We start from the raw sequence: 26,337 nt of genomic DNA, 5'->3' as shown, positions 1-26,337 counted from the left end.
ATTTAATAGTTGCATATTCACAATTGAATAATTAAGTTAAATATTAATGCACATTGTCAAAAATTTTTCGGTTGACATTTGAGAAATCCACCTATCTTCTTTGACATCTTGTCATGAATTTTCAGGCACCAATCTGTCTAATCAGTTGGTTGTTAACCTCTCACCTGATCACAACCTTGTGCTAATTCCGAGCAAGGATGACATACATCCACATGTGATACATTTTTAATCTTAAGACATCGACTTATTGTCGATTACTATACAGCTCATAATGTAGCAATAATGTTATTTTGAGGTTTTACACCTATTCAAGTGGCTAGTTTCAATTACTTGTACACTGGACGTAAGTAACCACATTTTCTTTTTTAACTGTCAAAATTTCACCCTTTTGCATTTCAATCTAAGTGGTTCACTTATTTCCAGGTTTACACTGAGGATGGTCAGTTTGACCGAAAACGTTTTGTACAACCACTCCCTTGTGGATGAATTTTAAAAATTTTTTAATAAATTTATAATATACCTATATACAACAGAAGTGTTTACTTCATTCTACGTTGTCTTAACAAAGGTATACAGCCAACTACAGGGTTTACCCTTTTAATGTTTTATTTAATGACGATATGGTCAACTTGGCTCTTAAGTACTTGCGGCTAGCTACAAAGAGGAACAACACTAAATTGGATATATGGTTCATATCTCAATGCCTTAATCACAAAGTCATTCCAAATTTTTGCAGAGTAAAAACATCAAAAAATGTACCTCCAAACATCAGGAGCTCACTACAAGTTAAATTAATGAAGAAGGAGATATGTAACCACTATGGAAAATTAAACTACCTCAACTGTCAACTTAAGGTAATGTATGATTCTTTGCTCGAAATAATAGGTTTTATCAATATTAATAACTTTATGTCAGATGTTCAGGATAAGGTGGAGATTTCTAATTCAATTAAATTTAATAGAGTTAATAACAAATTAATTAAACTTATTCAAGCCAAAACTTTGCTCGATCAAGCTTCAGATGTCAGAGATGTCAGAAAGTTTTCAGATTTCAAATTCCATCCCCGTATAAAGAACCTCACCAACATTAATTTTTCCAAAGACGAAATACAATTGCTCAACTACGGTCTTAAACACTCAGTCCCCAAAGATTTTTCAATCAAAGATATAGAGAACCTTTCTATCGAGACAGACATAGTTATCGAAAATCTCTCCGTAACCCTTTCAGACAGAACATCTATCAGAAACTCTTGTTACCGCTTTCTCAACAAATTCAAAACTAAAATTGATTCTTCCAATAACTCTTCTTTCTCACATAGTCTTTCTTCCAAAAAAGCCAACTCTTTTCTTAAGTCATTAAAATCAATTAAACAAAAAATTACAAACCATCAATTAATTTTCAGTAAAGCAGACAAAGGTAACTGTCTTGTCATCCTTGAACGTGACTTATATAACAACAAAGTCACATCTTTCTTAGAGAGCAACCATTTTACTTCTATAACAGTAGATCCTACAAAAAGATTTATCACTAAACTTAAAGACAACATCAAACAATTTTCTGATTTTTTCACTGAATTTGATGCTCCATACAGCAAAATTCCTAGCAACCCTTTAGTTCCAAGGTTGTATGGTTTGCCAAAAATACACAAAGTTGACATGCCTATACGCCCCGTTGTTAGCTTCATTAATACTCCAGTTTCTATCTTATCTAAATTTCTATTAAAAACAATAAAAAACTTAATTAACTTCACTCCTCAATTTTCAGTTTCTAACACTTACCAATTGGTTGAAAAACTTCAACTCATCAATCTGAATCCAAACATTACTATGCTTTCTTTTGATGTTAGCAACCTATTTACTTCAGTACCCAAAAATGAAACAATTAGTCTGGTAAAAACTCTCCTAATCAATAAGGTTATTCAACCCCATATCATTTCTTCGATAATAGATATTCTACAAATTTGTCTATCACAAGATTTCTTTATTTTTAACAATAATTTCTATAAACAACCAGATGGTTTAGCAATGGGTAGTTGCTTATCCCCCTTTCTAGCTGATGTTTTTATGGATCATTTAGAATCCAATTATATCATGAAAAATCCTGAAGTTCTACATTGGTTCCGTTACGTAGATGATTGTCTCGTTTTTGTGGATGGTCAGCAAGACTCAGCTAATCACCTTTTATTCAAAATCAATCAAATCCATCCCAATATCAAATTTACTATGGAACTAGAATCATCTAATGCCATTAATTTTTTAGACCTTTCCATTACCAGACTCAACAACCAGTTCAACTTTGGTATTTACCGCAAGCCTACTCAAACTGATCATGTTATCCATTCTTCATCCAACCACCCACTGTCTCATAAATATTCTGCTTTTAGGAGTTTCATCCATAGACTACATACACTACCTCTATCTACAGCTGAATTTAACAAGGAACTTAATATAATCAAACAAATAGCAGTCAACAATGATTACAACCCTAATATAATCGACAAGCTCATCCGGAAAAGAGAATCCAATCGTCTTCAGCAACTAGCTTACAATTCAAACCCAGTCATCACACCAATCTATAGGTCCCTACCTTTTCATAATACTGTCATATCTGAGAAGATCAAACACATTCTCTGTTCTTCGGACAATGTCCACATATCATTTAAAGTCAATAACACTCTCAACAAAACATTATCTAACACTAAAGATCCAATCAACTTTATGAATCGTAGTGGTGTTTACAGATTATCTTGTTCCGATTGTGATGCCTCTTATGTAGGAAGAACCTATAGATCACTGTCTACTAGAGCAGCAGAGCACACTAAACGTGACAATACATCAGCTTTCTCTCACCATCTCAAAGTCAACAAACACCACCTTAACATCCCAGATGGTGTGACTTTGATTCATAACATCCAAGATAAGAATACCCTTCGTTTAGACCTATATGAGGATTTAGAGATTGTCAGGGACGCAAGGACAAGTCCAAACTGTGTTAACCGTCAACTTTCTCTTAACCGTGATTTCACCCCCATTCATAGACAATTATTTCCATAATTCTATATTTTTATTCACCTTCACATTGGCCTTCTTTCCTATACATACCACGACAAACCCAAAATAAACAAAAAACCCAAACATTATACCTAATCAAATATTCTTTTAGTACTTCCAGTTTCTTTCACTCTGTGCTCCTGTCAAGACTCTATCTCTTCCATCTCATTCTTTAATTATTTTCACTTAACAAAATCATTTTCTCATTATATCAAAATCACACCATGGAACCCTTGATCTTTTCGGATATGACATTCTAATATAGACAATAACCAAAAATTTTGTTGAATTTCCAACATTTTAATTGATTCACTCTATTTTTCATTTAGATTAAAATTAAAAAATAAATCTCAGCTATCAACATTTAATAAATTTACTTAATATCAACTTTGGTCAATACAATATTCAATCTAGAATTTCAATAGTTTAATATGTGACATATTCTTTTTACATTTAGAGCTTACAATCAAAATTAATTTTCTTCTTTGATCAAAACATGTACATTTCTTTCAGCGCAGTTTTCCTAATTTAATATCAGTCTTTATCCATTTAACAATTCACACAATTTAATTTCAAAACAGTAATTATATTTCATTTATTTGTCCACTGAACATAGGCAACTTACCTTATCACCTTTTTAATAATTTTTCTAAATTTAGATTTTCAATAGTTCTATATGGGACAAACTCTTTACATTCAGTCATAACAAAATATTTTTAGAGAAGATTTCTTGATTAAGATATGTACATACATTTTTTCAATTCCACTTCCCTTTTTTAATATCATTTCCTTTAATACCTCCAATAATTCACATTACAGATCTATAGATTGGTATTTTCTCATTATATTCGTTGGTTCCCTGAAACATATGCAACCGACCATTCACTATTGGCATTACTTCCAATTCTACAGCTGCTACTCCATTAAAATATCATATTTTGATAAAAAAATTTTAAAAATTTTCTATATAATTTTCAATAATATTCATTCATTATAACTTTGCTCAAATTAATATAATTATTATCAGTCCTATACAGTAGACAAACAGTCTATGACGTCACAGCATATGAGTAGAATTTTGCTTTTGTTTACGGTGCACTAATGAATATATCATTATAGCTTATTAACCTTTATTTACAATTTAGAATTCATATCAAACAAATTTAATAGTTGCATATTCACAATTGAATAATTAAGTTAAATATTAATGCACATTGTCAAAAATTTTTCGGTTGACATTTGAGAAATCCACCTATCTTCTTTGACATCTTGTCATGAATTTTCAGGCACCAATCTGTCTAATCAGTTGGTTGTTAACCTCTCACCTGATCACAACCTTGTGCTAATTCCGAGCAAGGATGACATACATCCACATGTGATACATTTTTAATCTTAAGACATCGACTTATTGTCGATTACTATACAGCTCATAATGTAGCAATAATGTTATTTTGAGGTTTTACACCTATTCAAGTGGCTAGTTTCAATTACTTGTACACTGGACGTAAGTAACCACATTTTCTTTTTTAACTGTCAAAATTTCACCCTTTTGCATTTCAATCTAAGTGGTTCACTTATTTCCAGGTTTACACTGAGGATGGTCAGTTTGACCGAAAACGTTTTGTACAACCACTCCCTTGTGGATGAATTTTAAAAATTTTTTAATAAATTTATAATATACCTATATACAACAGAAGTGTTTACTTCATTCTACGTTGTCTTAACAAAGGTATACAGCCAACTACAGGGTTTACCCTTTTAATGTTTTATTTAATGACGATATGGTCAACTTGGCTCTTAAGTACTTGCGGCTAGCTACAAAGAGGAACAACACTAAATTGGATATATGGTTCATATCTCAATGCCTTAATCACAAAGTCATTCCAAATTTTTGCAGAGTAAAAACATCAAAAAATGTACCTCCAAACATCAGGAGCTCACTACAAGTTAAATTAATGAAGAAGGAGATATGTAACCACTATGGAAAATTAAACTACCTCAACTGTCAACTTAAGGTAATGTATGATTCTTTGCTCGAAATAATAGGTTTTATCAATATTAATAACTTTATGTCAGATGTTCAGGATAAGGTGGAGATTTCTAATTCAATTAAATTTAATAGAGTTAATAACAAATTAATTAAACTTATTCAAGCCAAAACTTTGCTCGATCAAGCTTCAGATGTCAGAGATGTCAGAAAGTTTTCAGATTTCAAATTCCATCCCCGTATAAAGAACCTCACCAACATTAATTTTTCCAAAGACGAAATACAATTGCTCAACTACGGTCTTAAACACTCAGTCCCCAAAGATTTTTCAATCAAAGATATAGAGAACCTTTCTATCGAGACAGACATAGTTATCGAAAATCTCTCCGTAACCCTTTCAGACAGAACATCTATCAGAAACTCTTGTTACCGCTTTCTCAACAAATTCAAAACTAAAATTGATTCTTCCAATAACTCTTCTTTCTCACATAGTCTTTCTTCCAAAAAAGCCAACTCTTTTCTTAAGTCATTAAAATCAATTAAACAAAAAATTACAAACCATCAATTAATTTTCAGTAAAGCAGACAAAGGTAACTGTCTTGTCATCCTTGAACGTGACTTATATAACAACAAAGTCACATCTTTCTTAGAGAGCAACCATTTTACTTCTATAACAGTAGATCCTACAAAAAGATTTATCACTAAACTTAAAGACAACATCAAACAATTTTCTGATTTTTTCACTGAATTTGATGCTCCATACAGCAAAATTCCTAGCAACCCTTTAGTTCCAAGGTTGTATGGTTTGCCAAAAATACACAAAGTTGACATGCCTATACGCCCCGTTGTTAGCTTCATTAATACTCCAGTTTCTATCTTATCTAAATTTCTATTAAAAACAATAAAAAACTTAATTAACTTCACTCCTCAATTTTCAGTTTCTAACACTTACCAATTGGTTGAAAAACTTCAACTCATCAATCTGAATCCAAACATTACTATGCTTTCTTTTGATGTTAGCAACCTATTTACTTCAGTACCCAAAAATGAAACAATTAGTCTGGTAAAAACTCTCCTAATCAATAAGGTTATTCAACCCCATATCATTTCTTCGATAATAGATATTCTACAAATTTGTCTATCACAAGATTTCTTTATTTTTAACAATAATTTCTATAAACAACCAGATGGTTTAGCAATGGGTAGTTGCTTATCCCCCTTTCTAGCTGATGTTTTTATGGATCATTTAGAATCCAATTATATCATGAAAAATCCTGAAGTTCTACATTGGTTCCGTTACGTAGATGATTGTCTCGTTTTTGTGGATGGTCAGCAAGACTCAGCTAATCACCTTTTATTCAAAATCAATCAAATCCATCCCAATATCAAATTTACTATGGAACTAGAATCATCTAATGCCATTAATTTTTTAGACCTTTCCATTACCAGACTCAACAACCAGTTCAACTTTGGTATTTACCGCAAGCCTACTCAAACTGATCATGTTATCCATTCTTCATCCAACCACCCACTGTCTCATAAATATTCTGCTTTTAGGAGTTTCATCCATAGACTACATACACTACCTCTATCTACAGCTGAATTTAACAAGGAACTTAATATAATCAAACAAATAGCAGTCAACAATGATTACAACCCTAATATAATCGACAAGCTCATCCGGAAAAGAGAATCCAATCGTCTTCAGCAACTAGCTTACAATTCAAACCCAGTCATCACACCAATCTATAGGTCCCTACCTTTTCATAATACTGTCATATCTGAGAAGATCAAACACATTCTCTGTTCTTCGGACAATGTCCACATATCATTTAAAGTCAATAACACTCTCAACAAAACATTATCTAACACTAAAGATCCAATCAACTTTATGAATCGTAGTGGTGTTTACAGATTATCTTGTTCCGATTGTGATGCCTCTTATGTAGGAAGAACCTATAGATCACTGTCTACTAGAGCAGCAGAGCACACTAAACGTGACAATACATCAGCTTTCTCTCACCATCTCAAAGTCAACAAACACCACCTTAACATCCCAGATGGTGTGACTTTGATTCATAACATCCAAGATAAGAATACCCTTCGTTTAGACCTATATGAGGATTTAGAGATTGTCAGGGACGCAAGGACAAGTCCAAACTGTGTTAACCGTCAACTTTCTCTTAACCGTGATTTCACCCCCATTCATAGACAATTATTTCCATAATTCTATATTTTTATTCACCTTCACATTGGCCTTCTTTCCTATACATACCACGACAAACCCAAAATAAACAAAAAACCCAAACATTATACCTAATCAAATATTCTTTTAGTACTTCCAGTTTCTTTCACTCTGTGCTCCTGTCAAGACTCTATCTCTTCCATCTCATTCTTTAATTATTTTCACTTAACAAAATCATTTTCTCATTATATCAAAATCACACCATGGAACCCTTGATCTTTTCGGATATGACATTCTAATATAGACAATAACCAAAAATTTTGTTGAATTTCCAACATTTTAATTGATTCACTCTATTTTTCATTTAGATTAAAATTAAAAAATAAATCTCAGCTATCAACATTTAATAAATTTACTTAATATCAACTTTGGTCAATACAATATTCAATCTAGAATTTCAATAGTTTAATATGTGACATATTCTTTTTACATTTAGAGCTTACAATCAAAATTAATTTTCTTCTTTGATCAAAACATGTACATTTCTTTCAGCGCAGTTTTCCTAATTTAATATCAGTCTTTATCCATTTAACAATTCACACAATTTAATTTCAAAACAGTAATTATATTTCATTTATTTGTCCACTGAACATAGGCAACTTACCTTATCACCTTTTTAATAATTTTTCTAAATTTAGATTTTCAATAGTTCTATATGGGACAAACTCTTTACATTCAGTCATAACAAAATATTTTTAGAGAAGATTTCTTGATTAAGATATGTACATACATTTTTTCAATTCCACTTCCCTTTTTTAATATCATTTCCTTTAATACCTCCAATAATTCACATTACAGATCTATAGATTGGTATTTTCTCATTATATTCGTTGGTTCCCTGAAACATATGCAACCGACCATTCACTATTGGCATTACTTCCAATTCTACAGCTGCTACTCCATTAAAATATCATATTTTGATAAAAAAATTTTAAAAATTTTCTATATAATTTTCAATAATATTCATTCATTATAACTTTGCTCAAATTAATATAATTATTATCAGTCCTATACAGTAGACAAACAGTCTATGACGTCACAGCATATGAGTAGAATTTTGCTTTTGTTTACGGTGCACTAATGAATATATCATTATAGCTTATTAACCTTTATTTACAATTTAGAATTCATATCAAACAAATTTAATAGTTGCATATTCACAATTGAATAATTAAGTTAAATATTAATGCACATTGTCAAAAATTTTTCGGTTGACATTTGAGAAATCCACCTATCTTCTTTGACATCTTGTCATGAATTTTCAGGCACCAATCTGTCTAATCAGTTGGTTGTTAACCTCTCACCTGATCACAACCTTGTGCTAATTCCGAGCAAGGATGACATACATCCACATGTGATACATTTTTAATCTTAAGACATCGACTTATTGTCGATTACTATACAGCTCATAATGTAGCAATAATGTTATTTTGAGGTTTTACACCTATTCAAGTGGCTAGTTTCAATTACTTGTACACTGGACGTAAGTAACCACATTTTCTTTTTTAACTGTCAAAATTTCACCCTTTTGCATTTCAATCTAAGTGGTTCACTTATTTCCAGGTTTACACTGAGGATGGTCAGTTTGACCGAAAACGTTTTGTACAACCACTCCCTTGTGGATGAATTTTAAAAATTTTTTAATAAATTTATAATATACCTATATACAACAGAAGTGTTTACTTCATTCTACGTTGTCTTAACAAAGGTATACAGCCAACTACAGGGTTTACCCTTTTAATGTTTTATTTAATGACGATATGGTCAACTTGGCTCTTAAGTACTTGCGGCTAGCTACAAAGAGGAACAACACTAAATTGGATATATGGTTCATATCTCAATGCCTTAATCACAAAGTCATTCCAAATTTTTGCAGAGTAAAAACATCAAAAAATGTACCTCCAAACATCAGGAGCTCACTACAAGTTAAATTAATGAAGAAGGAGATATGTAACCACTATGGAAAATTAAACTACCTCAACTGTCAACTTAAGGTAATGTATGATTCTTTGCTCGAAATAATAGGTTTTATCAATATTAATAACTTTATGTCAGATGTTCAGGATAAGGTGGAGATTTCTAATTCAATTAAATTTAATAGAGTTAATAACAAATTAATTAAACTTATTCAAGCCAAAACTTTGCTCGATCAAGCTTCAGATGTCAGAGATGTCAGAAAGTTTTCAGATTTCAAATTCCATCCCCGTATAAAGAACCTCACCAACATTAATTTTTCCAAAGACGAAATACAATTGCTCAACTACGGTCTTAAACACTCAGTCCCCAAAGATTTTTCAATCAAAGATATAGAGAACCTTTCTATCGAGACAGACATAGTTATCGAAAATCTCTCCGTAACCCTTTCAGACAGAACATCTATCAGAAACTCTTGTTACCGCTTTCTCAACAAATTCAAAACTAAAATTGATTCTTCCAATAACTCTTCTTTCTCACATAGTCTTTCTTCCAAAAAAGCCAACTCTTTTCTTAAGTCATTAAAATCAATTAAACAAAAAATTACAAACCATCAATTAATTTTCAGTAAAGCAGACAAAGGTAACTGTCTTGTCATCCTTGAACGTGACTTATATAACAACAAAGTCACATCTTTCTTAGAGAGCAACCATTTTACTTCTATAACAGTAGATCCTACAAAAAGATTTATCACTAAACTTAAAGACAACATCAAACAATTTTCTGATTTTTTCACTGAATTTGATGCTCCATACAGCAAAATTCCTAGCAACCCTTTAGTTCCAAGGTTGTATGGTTTGCCAAAAATACACAAAGTTGACATGCCTATACGCCCCGTTGTTAGCTTCATTAATACTCCAGTTTCTATCTTATCTAAATTTCTATTAAAAACAATAAAAAACTTAATTAACTTCACTCCTCAATTTTCAGTTTCTAACACTTACCAATTGGTTGAAAAACTTCAACTCATCAATCTGAATCCAAACATTACTATGCTTTCTTTTGATGTTAGCAACCTATTTACTTCAGTACCCAAAAATGAAACAATTAGTCTGGTAAAAACTCTCCTAATCAATAAGGTTATTCAACCCCATATCATTTCTTCGATAATAGATATTCTACAAATTTGTCTATCACAAGATTTCTTTATTTTTAACAATAATTTCTATAAACAACCAGATGGTTTAGCAATGGGTAGTTGCTTATCCCCCTTTCTAGCTGATGTTTTTATGGATCATTTAGAATCCAATTATATCATGAAAAATCCTGAAGTTCTACATTGGTTCCGTTACGTAGATGATTGTCTCGTTTTTGTGGATGGTCAGCAAGACTCAGCTAATCACCTTTTATTCAAAATCAATCAAATCCATCCCAATATCAAATTTACTATGGAACTAGAATCATCTAATGCCATTAATTTTTTAGACCTTTCCATTACCAGACTCAACAACCAGTTCAACTTTGGTATTTACCGCAAGCCTACTCAAACTGATCATGTTATCCATTCTTCATCCAACCACCCACTGTCTCATAAATATTCTGCTTTTAGGAGTTTCATCCATAGACTACATACACTACCTCTATCTACAGCTGAATTTAACAAGGAACTTAATATAATCAAACAAATAGCAGTCAACAATGATTACAACCCTAATATAATCGACAAGCTCATCCGGAAAAGAGAATCCAATCGTCTTCAGCAACTAGCTTACAATTCAAACCCAGTCATCACACCAATCTATAGGTCCCTACCTTTTCATAATACTGTCATATCTGAGAAGATCAAACACATTCTCTGTTCTTCGGACAATGTCCACATATCATTTAAAGTCAATAACACTCTCAACAAAACATTATCTAACACTAAAGATCCAATCAACTTTATGAATCGTAGTGGTGTTTACAGATTATCTTGTTCCGATTGTGATGCCTCTTATGTAGGAAGAACCTATAGATCACTGTCTACTAGAGCAGCAGAGCACACTAAACGTGACAATACATCAGCTTTCTCTCACCATCTCAAAGTCAACAAACACCACCTTAACATCCCAGATGGTGTGACTTTGATTCATAACATCCAAGATAAGAATACCCTTCGTTTAGACCTATATGAGGATTTAGAGATTGTCAGGGACGCAAGGACAAGTCCAAACTGTGTTAACCGTCAACTTTCTCTTAACCGTGATTTCACCCCCATTCATAGACAATTATTTCCATAATTCTATATTTTTATTCACCTTCACATTGGCCTTCTTTCCTATACATACCACGACAAACCCAAAATAAACAAAAAACCCAAACATTATACCTAATCAAATATTCTTTTAGTACTTCCAGTTTCTTTCACTCTGTGCTCCTGTCAAGACTCTATCTCTTCCATCTCATTCTTTAATTAATTTCACTTAACAAAATCATTTTCTCATTATATCAAAATCACACCATGGAACCCTTGATCTTTTCGGATATGACATTCTAATATAGACAATAACCAAAAATTTTGTTGAATTTCCAACATTTTAATTGATTCACTCTATTTTTCATTTAGATTAAAATTAAAAAATAAATCTCAGCTATCAACATTTAATAAATTTACTTAATATCAACTTTGGTCAATACAATATTCAATCTAGAATTTCAATAGTTTAATATGTGACATATTCTTTTTACATTTAGAGCTTACAATCAAAATTAATTTTCTTCTTTGATCAAAACATGTACATTTCTTTCAGCGCAGTTTTCCTAATTTAATATCAGTCTTTATCCATTTAACAATTCACACAATTTAATTTCAAAACAGTAATTATATTTCATTTATTTGTCCACTGAACATAGGCAACTTACCTTATCACCTTTTTAATAATTTTTCTAAATTTAGATTTTCAATAGTTCTATATGGGACAAACTCTTTACATTCAGTCATAACAAAATATTTTTAGAGAAGATTTCTTGATTAAGATATGTACATACATTTTTTCAATTCCACTTCCCTTTTTTAATATCATTTCCTTTAATACCTCCAATAATTCACATTACAGATCTATAGATTGGTATTTTCTCATTATATTCGTTGGTTCCCTGAAACATATGCAACCGACCATTCACTATTGGCATTACTTCCAATTCTACAGCTGCTACTCCATTAAAATATCATATTTTGATAAAAAAATTTTAAAAATTTTCTATATAATTTTCAATAATATTCATTCATTATAACTTTGCTCAAATTAATATAATTATTATCAGTCCTATACAGTAGACAAACAGTCTATGACGTCACAGCATATGAGTAGAATTTTGCTTTTGTTTACGGTGCACTAATGAATATATCATTATAGCTTATTAACCTTTATTTACAATTTAGAATTCATATCAAACAAATTTAATAGTTGCATATTCACAATTGAATAATTAAGTTAAATATTAATGCACATTGTCAAAAATTTTTCGGTTGACATTTGAGAAATCCACCTATCTTCTTTGACATCTTGTCATGAATTTTCAGGCACCAATCTGTCTAATCAGTTGGTTGTTAACCTCTCACCTGATCACAACCTTGTGCTAATTCCGAGCAAGGATGACATACATCCACATGTGATACATTTTTAATCTTAAGACATCGACTTATTGTCGATTACTATACAGCTCATAATGTAGCAATAATGTTATTTTGAGGTTTTACACCTATTCAAGTGGCTAGTTTCAATTACTTGTACACTGGACGTAAGTAACCACATTTTCTTTTTTAACTGTCAAAATTTCACCCTTTTGCATTTCAATCTAAGTGGTTCACTTATTTCCAGGTTTACACTGAGGATGGTCAGTTTGACCGAAAACGTTTTGTACAACCACTCCCTTGTGGATGAATTTTAAAAATTTTTTAATAAATTTATAATATACCTATATACAACAGAAGTGTTTACTTCATTCTACGTTGTCTTAACAAAGGTATACAGCCAACTACAGGGTTTACCCTTTTAATGTTTTATTAGTCTCTCATCAAGAGGCACATATGGTTCGGCTGTTTTTTCGTTTTGCAACGAAATTGAAAATGGTTATTCATTTTTGATTTACATTTACTATGATTGGAGTACGAAGGGAACCATTCTCGTTGGAACTTTACCGCGCTGAGCAGATGGGACGTGAATTGTAAATTGTAGAATTCCCTCATCTTCCTTAGTCTCAGCATCCGTATGGCTTGCAAATTGTAGAAGCCTCGGAGGTGTAACCAGAGAAGGTTCCCATTGTTTTCATTCTGGTAGGATATAGACGTCTCTACCCAAGTAGCAAAGCTTAAATGGAAGTTCGCCGGACACACCCTACGGCAGAAGGATGAAAGATGGGCTAAGATGATTATACATTGGAGACCATGGAACCACAAACGAAAAAGGGGAAGGCCACAGATGCGATGGTCAGATGACCTGAAGAAACACACTGGGTCAAAATGGATGCAAATTGCCCAAGATAGAGAGGCATGGAAAAAGGAAGAGGAGGCCTATATCCAAGGATGGATGTTTAGGGCTGATTAGGGATGTAGAATATCATTATGTTGTTTTATATGCCATTAGAGTGAAGACTTAGTCTTTTGCTAGCAGTTGCCACTAGGGCGTCTATGCCATTTCGTTCGTTGCCATCCGGGACTGCACGCTGGGGTTCGTTTTGGTTGGATCAGAGAGAGCAGAATATGTGCCCCCTCCTGATGAGAAACTAATAAGTTTCGAAACCGGTAGAGGTGCTTGCTGCACTCTCTGACTGGACTAGAATATGGTTCGGCTGTTTTTTTTCGTTTTGCAACGAAATTGAAAATGGTTATTCATTTTAAATATTTAAAATTAGCAATTAAAAAATAGTAAAATACATAGTATGTGAAGCGTGCCGCCACATACTAATCAATGATGGTCAAACTTTTTGCAGCATTCCCCTTCCAGACAACACATGATTTTCCAAAATTTTGTTAAGATTTTTTATGTCTTGTCTGGTGTTAAATTTTTAATACCACACACAGTATAAAAAACTTTTTATTCCTCTTACCGCCTGAATAAAGAATAAAATATAACTGCATTCATGATGAGAGTGCATTTTGGAAGATTGTGTATCATTTAGTATGTAAAAGGTTTCCTGCCTGTACTCTAAAATTGTGTTTATGCAAATGCTCGTTGAGGTTCGTTCGTACGAAGCAGTTTTAGGGAAACGTCCAAGAAGTTATGTAGCAATGGGGAAGTTTGGGATGTGATATGCGGGTCATGAAGTTCTTATCTTGTGGTAACTTTAGAACTTCAGGACAGGAGGAATTGTCGACGATGCTCGCGCTTACGGTCATTCCACCAAAAATTATATTTTTATGTAATTACTGAATATTAATATATTTGATAGAACCATAAGTAATATAGATTATATAAAATAAAATAACCTTGAACATAATAGAAAATTTAATAAATAAAGTCTAAACTAGAAAAAACAATTATCTCTATAACTATTTATTGTTCTTAGATTATTTTTATTGAGTCAACAAAGGTCACATGTGTTCTAATACTTTTCTCTTTGCTGTTTTCTATCACTCATGTCATGATGAATATAATATTATCAAGACCTGATTTGGCTTTTCGGAATCCAGCTTGTTCTTCGCCATAATGGTCCACGTTCTGGGCCCTGATTCTAATTCAAATTTCGACTCAGAACAAGTCGAAATCAATATGGCGACGTTGAAATGCAACTTTGCGATCCTTGTGGATTTCAGTTGAACTAACTAAAGGACGTCATTAAATTTCGTTGAATAGGTTTCGTTTAATACGAAAATCATAGTTATTCTGGTGTATCATAATCTTTCTGGTTATTATTGCGACCGAAATTTTTTAATTAACATTTTAATTATAGCTAAACTATTGGTTAGATTGTTGCCGGCTTCCTGATATACAGGGTGTAACAAAAATACAGGTCATAAATTTAATCTCATATTCTGGGACCAAAAATAGTTCGATTGAACCTAACTTACCTTAGTACAAATGTGCACGGAAAAAAAGTTACAGCCCTTTGAAGTTACAAAATGAAAATCGATTTTTTCCAATATATCGAAAACCATTAGAGATTTTTTATTGAAAATGGACATGTGGTATTCTTATGGCAGTAGTATTTTAAGAAAAAATGATAGTCAAATTTGGACACCCCATAAAAATTTTATGGGGGTTTGGTTCCTTTAAACCCCCCCAAACTTTTGTGTACGTTCCAATTTAATTATTGTTGTAGCGCCATTAGTTAAATACAAGTTTTTAAAAACTTTTTTGTCTCTTATTACTTTTTCCAAAAGTCAGTTTTTATCGAGATATTTGAATATTTGTCAAATCCACCACATATTTGTATATGGTAAAGTACGATTATGGAGACTTGTGGTAGGGGAGCCCAAGCGGGGATTTTTGCAGTTACTCGAGCGCGTCAGATTAGCATATGGGAGAAACCTGGTACCCTGCAGATGAACCTCTACCATATATTGGCTCTTAACACAGGGGAGTTCGTTAAGGGGGGCCCGAAAAAAAAAATCTACCCTTAAAAATACTGGAAATTGTCAGATTAAGATAAGGTAAGTTAAGTACATGCAAAAGAGTGTATATTTCAAAAATCTGACGATTTGAGCAGAGGGTGAGGAAATGGGTGAGTCCCAAAGTTTCACAAGAAATAAGCGAATATGTCGCGAAATAAATGACAGATCGAAAAACTAAAAAATATGTGCTCAATATATTTTAAAAATCTATCGAATGATACCAAACACGACTTCTCACGGAGAGGGGTGGGGGGTAAATTTAATATTTTAAATACGAATCCCGCCATATTTCGCGAAATGAACATCAGATCGAAAAACTGTAAAATACACTTATTCGATACTTTTAAAAAATCTATCGAATGGCACCAAACACGACTCCCCAAGGAGGTGGGATGGGGAGGGGGTTACTTTAAAATCTTAAATAGAAGCCCCCATTTTTTATTGCAGATTTGGATTCCTTACGTAAAAATAAGTAACTTTTATTCGAAACATTTTTTCGAATTATGGATAGATGGCGTTATAATCGGAAAAAACGATTTGGAAATGGAAAATTAAATTAAAAAATGGCAAGCGCCCACTAAAATGGAAAATTTTACTTAACTTTTTTTGGTTTTAGGACCTACTCTTCACAACCCAATAGGTCCCCATAACGCTCGAGTGACTGCACATTTAGCATACTTTGCTCCCCTACCATTGGTAATAATATGAAAATTTATTTATGAGTTACATTTTTAAGTATATTTTGAACCATATTAAAAAAGAAGCCACATCTCGATAAAAGATGCTTTATCAAAAAAATACAAAGAGGCAAACAAGTTTTAAAAACACTGTGTTTAACTAATGGTACCGCAGTAATAGTTTAATTGGAACGTACACAAACATTTGGGGGTTTAAAGGAACAAAACCCGCATAAAATTTTTATGTAAACATATTAAAAAAGAAGCCGCAACTCGATAAAAACTGCCTTATCGAAAAAATACCAAGAGGCAAAAAAGTTTTAAAAATATTGAGTTTAACTAATGGCACCACAATAATAATTTATTTGGAACGGACACAAAAGTTTGGGGAGGTTTAAGGGAACAAAACCCCCATAAATTTTTTATGGGGTGCACAAATTTCACTATAATTTTTCTTTAACATGTTCTTTCCATAAGAATGCCACATGTCCATTTTCAACAAAAAATCTCTAATGGTTTTCGATATATTCAAAAAAATCGATTTTCATTTTGTAACTTCAAAGGGCTGTAACTTCTTTTGTGTACATATTTGTACTAAGGTAAGTTAGGTTCATTCGAACTATTTGTGGTCCCAAAATATGTGGTTTAATTTATGACCTGTATTTTTGTTACACCCTGTATATTCTACTATAAAAAATGTTTTGTCACCAATTTAATTATTTATTGATAAAGAATTACTTCCCTAAAATTTTAATTGAAAATTACAGATTTTTTTGGGAAAATTCAGATTTTCCGAGGAAAAATTTTTGTTGAAGGAAATCGGAAAAAAAATATCTCCATGCAGAATTAAATTACGGTGAATTTTTATTGGGTGTTTTTGGTTGAAAGGAAAAATCGTCGGAGTTACAGAGCAATAATTAAAAAAAAAATAGAAGATTGCGGAGTGCTAATTTAGTGCTAGTTTATAAATAAAATAACACACTTTCTGTGAACTTGTCATACCCTATATTACTAATATATATGCAATCTTAAGATTCGATTCCAGCAATAAAATAGCTGGTAAATAACTTTTCGAAAAAATGCCATTTTGCGATGATTTGCCCAGACTATCAACAAACGTTGCGTAGCCAATAAACCTAATAAACGGGAGGGCCAACCCAAATTCTGAGCAGTGTCAAAATGATAAAGTAAATATCACCAGTTATAACCAATATCGAAATGAATGAGAATCGCTAGGGATTGCGACTGTCATAGAGGAGTCGCTTTTAAATGTCGACCTCGAAATTAATTAAAATCAGGCCCCTGGTCTATTTTTTCTTTTATAACTGTGGAAAAGATTATTTCTATTAAAGGCTTTACGCTGATCCCTAAACCCTCTATAGTTACTTGTGTTGACCTTTTGTCATCTTTTTTGAAAATGTAGGACATATATGATAGATTCCATTCATCTGTAATCTCCTTCCCTGCTTCAATTTTATTGAACAATACTCCTATAAAGGATATGATCCCTATCATATGATTATGATCTCCATACTTTATGTTCCATTTTTATGTTCCCTGGTTCTGGTGCTTTGTTATGTTTGGCTTTCTTTAGTACTTTATCCATAGCCTCCTCTGTAATTTCGACTTCGTGTTCATCCGTCATTCCTATCACAGGTGTTGAGAGATATACCCCTGTAATAATTTTATGTAATGATTTGTCCACTCCTTTGATGTAATTAAGTATCTGTATAATATTTTTAGTTTGATTATTACTTTTGATGTCTTTTTATTTTTTACGATAAGTACTTCCGTTGATGTGTTACATCTTTTCGTGTTGTATATGTCTCGGCACATTCTCTCACAGTATTCGTTCTTCTCGAACCTTATTCTTTGTTTGACTTGTAGTCTAAGAGTAACATATTCTTCTCGTGTTTCTGTGGTTCTATCGTTTAGCAATTTATGAATCTTATCTTTTTTTCTTTTACTCATCTCTTCTAATTCATCACTGTATTTCTGCAAATATTGATTCTTGTGTTGTTCAATACCAAGCACTTCTTTTATCGCTTTACTTATTTTTTCGTAGTGTTGATAAAGAAGCAAAGAAGGGAAGGCTAGTAATAAACCAGAGCAAAACGAAATACCTTTTAAGTTTTCAAGAGAGAGTAAAAACATTGAGAAAGAAATTAAGCTTGGTACCTATACCCTTGAAAGAGTACACCGTTTCAAATACCTGGAAGTGATGATGAATGGCAGAAATGATAGGGTGGATGAAATAAATGAACGCATTTTACTGGGTAATGAAACCTACTGGAACTACCAAAATTCTTAAAAAAAAACAAATTAGTGAGAAAACCAAATTAAAAATTTACAAGACCGCAACCAGGCCAGTTATCACCTATGGTGCAGAGACGATGTGCTTAACACAAAAAGATGAATTGAAGTTAAAAATGTTAGAGAGAAAGATAATTCAACGAACAATGGGACCGGTGAAGATAGGTGTAGGCGAATTTAAAGGTTAACCATCAAGAAATTAAAGAATCCATCCAGAGTGAAGACATAATCAAGTTCGCGAAGGCGTAAAGGCTCAGGTGGCTGGGAGTCCCAGCCTGGGACACACAAAAAGAGCTATATTCAGCCCATATTTTAGGCTGAAGAGAATAACCAGCTGTAGACCAGCAACAACGAGACCAATGGTAAGACCCAAAACAAGATAAAGAGATCAAGTCTTAGGAGACATAAAGAAGCTAAGAATCTACAATTGGAAGGAGCGGTGTAAGGACCGGAAAAAATGGAGGAAAACAGCGGACTGATTCACCGCAACAAATGAATGAGAGCCCAAAAGGGGGCAAACACTCCGCCAGGAGTGAGTAAACCGTGGTGATGAGTGTTGATACATTTCTATTGTGGTTCATTTTTCGTTCATCTCTGTATTATAGTCTGTAGCCTATTCTGATATACTTAGTGTTCGAATACTAAATTGTTGTAGAATACCTCGTGTTTGCGATTTTTTGCGTCTCCTCATCTCTTTGGATATTGTCTGTTTGTCGCCTTCCCGAGTATAGAATTTCCCTAGTACTAATCGGTGGTTACCTGCACATTCAGCTTCGTTGTATACTCTTAGCTCTTGTATTATGGTCTTGCTGCCTTTTCGGTAATAAATAGTTAGGAAAACAATAAAAAAAGCTAAACGGAACTTTTGTGAAATCTTAAAGTAAGTGCTTAGAATCGTGGCACATGTAAGCTACTTGTGAATTATTGCTATCATTGACATTCTAAATGGGAATTTTCACCCTAAGGCCGGACCAGCTAACCTGTTATACGTAACACTAAAAATATAAGTTCACTACTTACATTCAATATATCTGACACTTCAAACATTCAGCTGCTAAAATACCATGCAATCTATTTAGAAACTTCCTGTAGGTAGCTGATATGTCGATTTCAACGAATTTCTGTTTCTTCTTAACTGTTTTTTTCTTATTTCGTAATAGGATTTCAGAAGAACTGATCGAACTATTCCACCAATAGTATCCTTTGGAGTAAATAGTTCACCAAACCAAAAACTGATTTCAGTGGTGCAATAAACTAGGTTTGCGTTGTATTCTTTGTTAAATAATATTTGAACAGAAACAAATATTTATTTATTACATTTTATTATGCTTATTATTACTTTTTTACTTTTTATTATTTAATAAATAATATTATATCAAATATTTAAGAAATAAAAAAAGTAGTACAAAAAGGAGCAAGGGTAGAACAAAACAACTAAAAATGTCTACTATTTCATTGGGGGTACCAACAAGGGGTAATATTGTATAGATAAATTAATGATAAATTAATGATAGATCTACACCATTGGGACTCGTGTATCACCTGCACACCAAACGTGTTTACTCCCAACTAAACAAGGCTTTGCGTATTGTATCAGGCGCAATCAAGGCCACGCCAATGTGCTGGCTACCATCAAAAATCCATATAATACCCTCACATACCCGTCGAGAACATGCCTTTGTCAGGGGGTATAGAAAAATTGACGCCGATCCTGTGCTTAGCGCCCACGTTGGTAGCACCAACAGAGACATAAGTAGGCTTCGTTTAAGAAACAACCCCCAGGCTTTGAATTTAAAGATAACCGACCGTTGGCGAGTAGATTGCATGCATCGCCTGACATACGGAATATGGCATATCCTCTAAGCAAGCCATAGGATCTCGATACTTTTAGACACTTTTCAGATGGAGAAAATATCCCCTCCAAATTGAGATTGCGGTGCCAACAGCTAGTGTTTATGTGTGTCCACACTCCCACCAACAATATATCACTACCAGCGATGCGCGCTGAAAATGAAACATCGGCGCAAAGTACAAAACTCAGCGAAGAACGGCGAAGTTCGATTCGGAATATTGATCTGGCAGGAACTTCTACTCTGGTCTCTAAGTATAATCGTCATGTCCTGCTGAGATCGGCTTCTGATCGACTTCTTATATTCCACACCATGCCTTGGCCGAGTATTGATCAGCTTCTCCTTGGTTTTTGAATATTTACTAAAGATCTCCTTCGTCCTACCCATCTAAACGCCGACAACATTTTATCACCGGTATCAACTTACAGGACCCGTAGGCCGTTGGTTTTTTTACTTCGGAGGATTCGTATTTACATCTTTATTTTGTTATTTAGAAAGGAAGGAACATTCGGGCATCCATGACTGGTGCTTTTCTTGATGATCAGTTATGAATTATTTCCTAGAGTTCTTGTATTATTTTTTTTAGTTACTAGGTATTCAGTTTTACGTTTCTCATTCTTCACTTCCTTTATGAAATCTTCTTCCTCGAATTGGTTGTAATTTAGCAGACATTTTCTTTCAGTGGTTCGCTTCATGGCTACTGCTTTTTCTTTAGTTAAATAGACTCTATCTTGATCTCTGCCTAAGTTGTTTTTTATCGCTTTGCAGTTCCAGAGTCCTGGTTTGGTTGGATCTAATTGTTAAACATAATTTTGCCACGTCTGCTTTCAGTGTTTATTAAGCAGTTTTTGTTTAACCGGGTGGTTTACTTCCTGTTTTTTACGGCTAGGTTGAAGATTATATATATTTCCTCTTTTTCTGGTTCTGTTTTTTCCTTATTGCATCTTTTCGTTCGTCCGTAATTTCTTTTCTTTCTAGTTGTCTCTTGGTGTCAGTTATGAAACTATTTTGTAGTGTATTAGTTATTTCCAGGGCAAATGGAAGAAATTTTTCTTTCTGCAGAGTTAAAGGTAAGCACCAATAGAATTTAGTGGAATTCTCACATACCAGCTAACCCTTGAATTTAACCGGAGGGTGTAATTTCCTCACCAAAGTAATCTTTTGCCTGCGTTTAGAAGGGTATGTCATAATCCCACAGGTATTTTCCTCACCAAGACCAAAATGGTTATTTCAGTTATTTCAGGTAGATTTTACTAAATGGCATTCAATTGAATTATTTATCTACTATTAAATTAGAGTAGGTACCTATAATAATTAATCAAATAATTGAAATAATTTTAGTATTTTATTTTTAGTCACAATTGGAATTTTGACAAAAATGGTCTGTTTAATAGAAAGTGATCGCGGTAAACCTTACGCGGTATTGGTATTTGAAAATTTTATTTTTTATAAAGTGAAAGTTTTAAAAAGTGAAGAAGTGTTCTGGAGGATATAACAACTTGTAGTGCGAAATTTTTTACTATTAGTGCAACTTTTACAATATCTAGAAGTAGCCGAAAACATAATCATGAACCAGGTTGTCAGAAGTTAGATCGAAAAATTGTTTTTAACTATTGTAAACGTAAAGCCGAAGAGAATTGAAAAACCAGCAAAAATTATACGCCAAGCGGTTGCAGCTAATTTGTCTGAAACAATTACTACGATTATTGTCAGTTACATAAGAAAAAATATATAATTATTGACGAAAAATGATGCCTGGTCGACTTCCTTCCAATATTGATGAGGTTTAAGAATTCGTGAAGAGGTGTGCTCAAAAAACAACCAATAGGGAAATTTTTCTCTTTATAAACTGTGTCAAAAGTAGGATAATTGTATTTAGTTGTGAAACAAATATAAGACTTTTAGCCACATTGAATTTTATTATATGGGTGGCACATTTTCTTATTGTACCACATATTATTTGCAATTATTCATTATTCATGGGCTAATTAATGGGCATTATATTTTTTTATTATACTGTTTACTGCCAAACAAAAAAAGAGACAACAACATTTTTTATTTGTTAAAATCAGAAATTTTTAAAGCTCTCAAAATTGAGTTTAATGCTAGTAAAATTTTTGAAGATTTTGAAAAGGCTATACATAATGCAATCATTGAAATGTGTCCGAACACTGAAATACATGGTTGTAAATTTCACCTACACCAAGCTTGGTATAGAAATGTCTTGGTCTCTTGATTTAATATCAGAATATAAAAATGATTCTGAAGGACGCAAGTGACTCAAAAATACTTTTGGCCTTACATATAAATCCAGAAGACGTATAAGATTGTTTTGTGTTTGATTTAATGTCATGCAAACCAGAAAATGAAATTTAAGATAGATATGTTGATTATTTAGTTAAAACTTATATAGACGAAAATGTCATATTCTCCCCATATTTGTCGACAGAGGCAAATTCTTCTGTTAATCGTATTACGAATGCTTGCAAATTTTTTCATTCGCATTTTAATTTATCGTTTTGTAATACACATCCATCCATATATATTTTCTTTGAAAAAATTAAAGAATTTCATGTAGATACTTATGTTAAAATTTAAAGTTTGCATATTGCAAAACCTATCAAAGATAAAGAAGTTAAACTGAAATTGCAAAATGTAGAAAATTTATTAATAAGATATCAGTCTAATCAAATGACTAGAATGGATTTTGTAAAGTGTCTGTCTTATTATAGTAAATATTAAATAATAATTTATACGCCTTGTATATTATCTATATTATAAACTATTATTATAATGTAAGGAAATTAATGTTTTGTATTCGGATTTCGGATGCTTTCATAAAAGACATTCTTAAATTAAATCTATATTTTTATTTTCTTACCTGAGTGAGTTGGTGAGGAAAATACCTACCCGATTAATATGAACCTTTAAATTTGGTGAGGAAAATACCTGTCGGATTATGTTTTTACTGGTTGGTGAGGAATTTACCTGAGCCCTATTTAACATATCTGAATTTGGATTATTCTGTCACTTTATCAAATCTTAGCGGTTTACAAGTATTTTAAGATCTTTACCTGCCACGTGGTACAGGTATCTAGGCAATCAGTAATCAGTTTGCAAACGTCTCCAGGTCTATTTTGAAATTCTGGTTTTATTGCGGTAATGAGTTTGTACTGCCTACGAGTGTATTTATGCTAATTGATGATTAGAGATGTCTGTTGTTAATAAAACACCGGTTTTCAATTATACCGTTTTTTTTTTACTTCAGGTTAACCCACCCCTATTGATGATGAGTTTATGTGTACCCTCTTAAACGAACCGCTTATGACTGTGATAAAAGTTATGTCTCTTAATTCATACAATTTTAAGGACAATATCTTAAGGCAAGTAATGTTACAAATATTTTCGAAGAAAACTGAAAACTGCATAATTAAGAAGTTATTCTTCACATAAATTTCATCGACTGCCAAGAAATATAACATTCTTGTACCGGCTCTGTTTTGAATGGCAATAAAATGGAATTTATGAAATATCTAGGCCGTGTTATTGGTGAAATGCTGTCTTTACCATTTATATATTACTTTATTTGTATTTCCTATTTTCAAGTAGTTTATAATTTACTACCGTTAGTATGTAACTCCTGCATAATTAATATCCCAACGAGATATACACCTGATATGGTATATAAAAATGAATAAACTGTTTTTTTAATAATTATTAATTGTTAATTTATTTAATAAATATTCGTCAAACATGATCAATTAATGATACAGGAAAAGTCAATAGCTACATAAAATATAATAATATGTAACCAGACTTAGGCAAATATGCACAGAGCATATTATAGTACATTTTTTGCATAGTTTTATATAAGTAAATCGAAATAAAATATATATAAAGAGACTAAAATAACGCTCGTATTTCTTCTTCTTTATGTACCATGTCCTTTCAGAAAGTTGGTTACCATCATAGCTATCTTAATTTTATTCACTGCCACCCTAAATAGCATGCTTGTATCAAAACCATACCAATCTCGCAAGTTCTTCAACCACGAGGTTCTTCTTTGTCCTGGACCGCGTTTGCCTGCTATTTTTCCTTGCATAATATTTTGTAGCAACCTATATTTGGGACCTCTCATTACATGTCCGAAGTACTCCAGCTTTCTCTGCTTGATGCTTTTTATGATCTCAGTAGTCTTGCTGAGACGTTCTAGTATTGTGGAGTTTCGAATCTTCTCCACCCAGGAAACTTTTAAAATTCTTCTATATCACCACATTTCGAAAGCCTCAAGGTGATTTAGATCGATTTTATTCACAGTCCAGGACTCGACACCATAAAGTAAGACCGAGAACACGTAGCTGCGAAGTAGGCGGATCCTCAATGCCAATTTTAGGTCTCTGTTACATAACATCTTGGACATCCTTCTAAAAGTGGCTCTAGCCTGCTCTGTCCTAGATCTAATTTCGCCGTGACTTTCTGCGTTACAATTTAGTTGCTGTCCAAGGTGAACGATTTTATCAACTTGCTCAAGTTTGGTATTATTTGGCTCGTATTTGGATACGATAAATTTAAACGTTCTTGGTGTTGAATTTTTCACATCCAAAAAAATAATCTTCTACTGTTTTAAATCCATAATTGCAACCCTTAGTTAAACCCTGAATGATAATTTTTAGTACCTAGTTTCATTCCTACCTAGTCTCATCCCTATCTAAGTACATATATTATGCTTAGACATTGCGACAGAACTCTCTCCCTCTCTTGATTGTCACCCGCCGTAGTGACAGATCTCTTCACTGTTTTCTCCGCTTGAAAGCCAAGGGGTCAAATCTCTCTTGTGTTAGCTTTCGAAGGCAACCCTCAGTAAGCGAATCTTTCTCTGGATTCAAGTATCACTTTACAAACGCTTTTTCTCTTTGTATAATAGTATAAAACGATAGTATAAGCGTTAATCCGATTAAAACAATTAAATCTCCTACAAGAAGCGACCGCATGTGAAACCGGCATATGTAACGTTGATCGGCAGCGAGGAGGAGAAAATACGAATAAGAATATTGTTTTGGCTAACAAAACATATTTCTCTTTGTCGCATGTGTTTTAAACATGGCGTAGAAACATAATTAACCTTATTAATTATTTGGCAGACGACCTGGTGATCATTGGGGAGTCAAAAAAACAATTACAAGGAAATATAAACATATTGTATGAAGAGCTAAAAATCAGAAACATGAAAATAAACAAAGAAAAATCAAAAACAATGATAATTGGAAGACAAAACGGAAAACACAAAATAGAAGTAGATGGCAAGCAATTTGAACAGGTAGACAGATATAAGTATTTGTGGGCAATCATCAGCCGGCATGGAAAATTAGAAGATGAGATAAATGAAAGAATTGGAAAGACTGGTAAGCTGTACAATAGTATTAAGAGTAACTTTTTGAAAAAGAAAGAAATGCCTAAGAATATAAAGACCGAAATAGTAAAAAAGATTGTGAAACCCACTCTAACCTATGCCTGTGAATCTTGGGCATTAACAAAAAGGCAAAAGAATAGACTAATAAGCACAGGAATGAGATTTTTGAGAACAATAGAGGGAAAAACAAGGAAAGATAAAATTAGAAATCACACCTTTAGAGAAAATCTGAAAATACACCCAGTTACAACAACAATCGAACAAGGACAACTTAGATGGCTCGGACATGTACTGAGAAG

The 26,337-nt window shown here is 32.7% G+C and overlaps 2 protein-coding genes across 2 annotated transcripts in view; both read left to right on the top strand.

The window, feature by feature from the left end:
- The window catches only part of LOC114324312 (epidermal growth factor-like protein 7), a 635,750-nt gene that overhangs the window by 239,210 nt on the left and 370,203 nt on the right, over positions 1 to 26,337 (top strand). The gene's annotated exons all lie outside the window — the stretch shown is intronic.
- Positions 4,949 to 11,490, top strand: LOC126891794 (uncharacterized). Its single transcript, XM_050661075.1, has 2 exons — positions 4,949 to 5,065; positions 9,159 to 11,490. Exon 2 carries the CDS (start codon positions 9,217 to 9,219, stop codon positions 11,473 to 11,475), a length of 2,259 nt encoding a protein of 752 aa, XP_050517032.1. The 5' UTR covers positions 4,949 to 5,065; positions 9,159 to 9,216; the 3' UTR covers positions 11,476 to 11,490.

The sequence above is a fragment of the Diabrotica virgifera genome, chromosome 9 (assembly GCF_917563875.1).
Source record: "Diabrotica virgifera virgifera chromosome 9, PGI_DIABVI_V3a".
NCBI lineage: Eukaryota > Metazoa > Arthropoda > Insecta > Coleoptera > Chrysomelidae > Diabrotica > Diabrotica virgifera.
The sequence above is the reverse complement of the archived record's forward strand: the minus strand, read 5'-3'. Positions and strand labels throughout refer to the sequence as shown.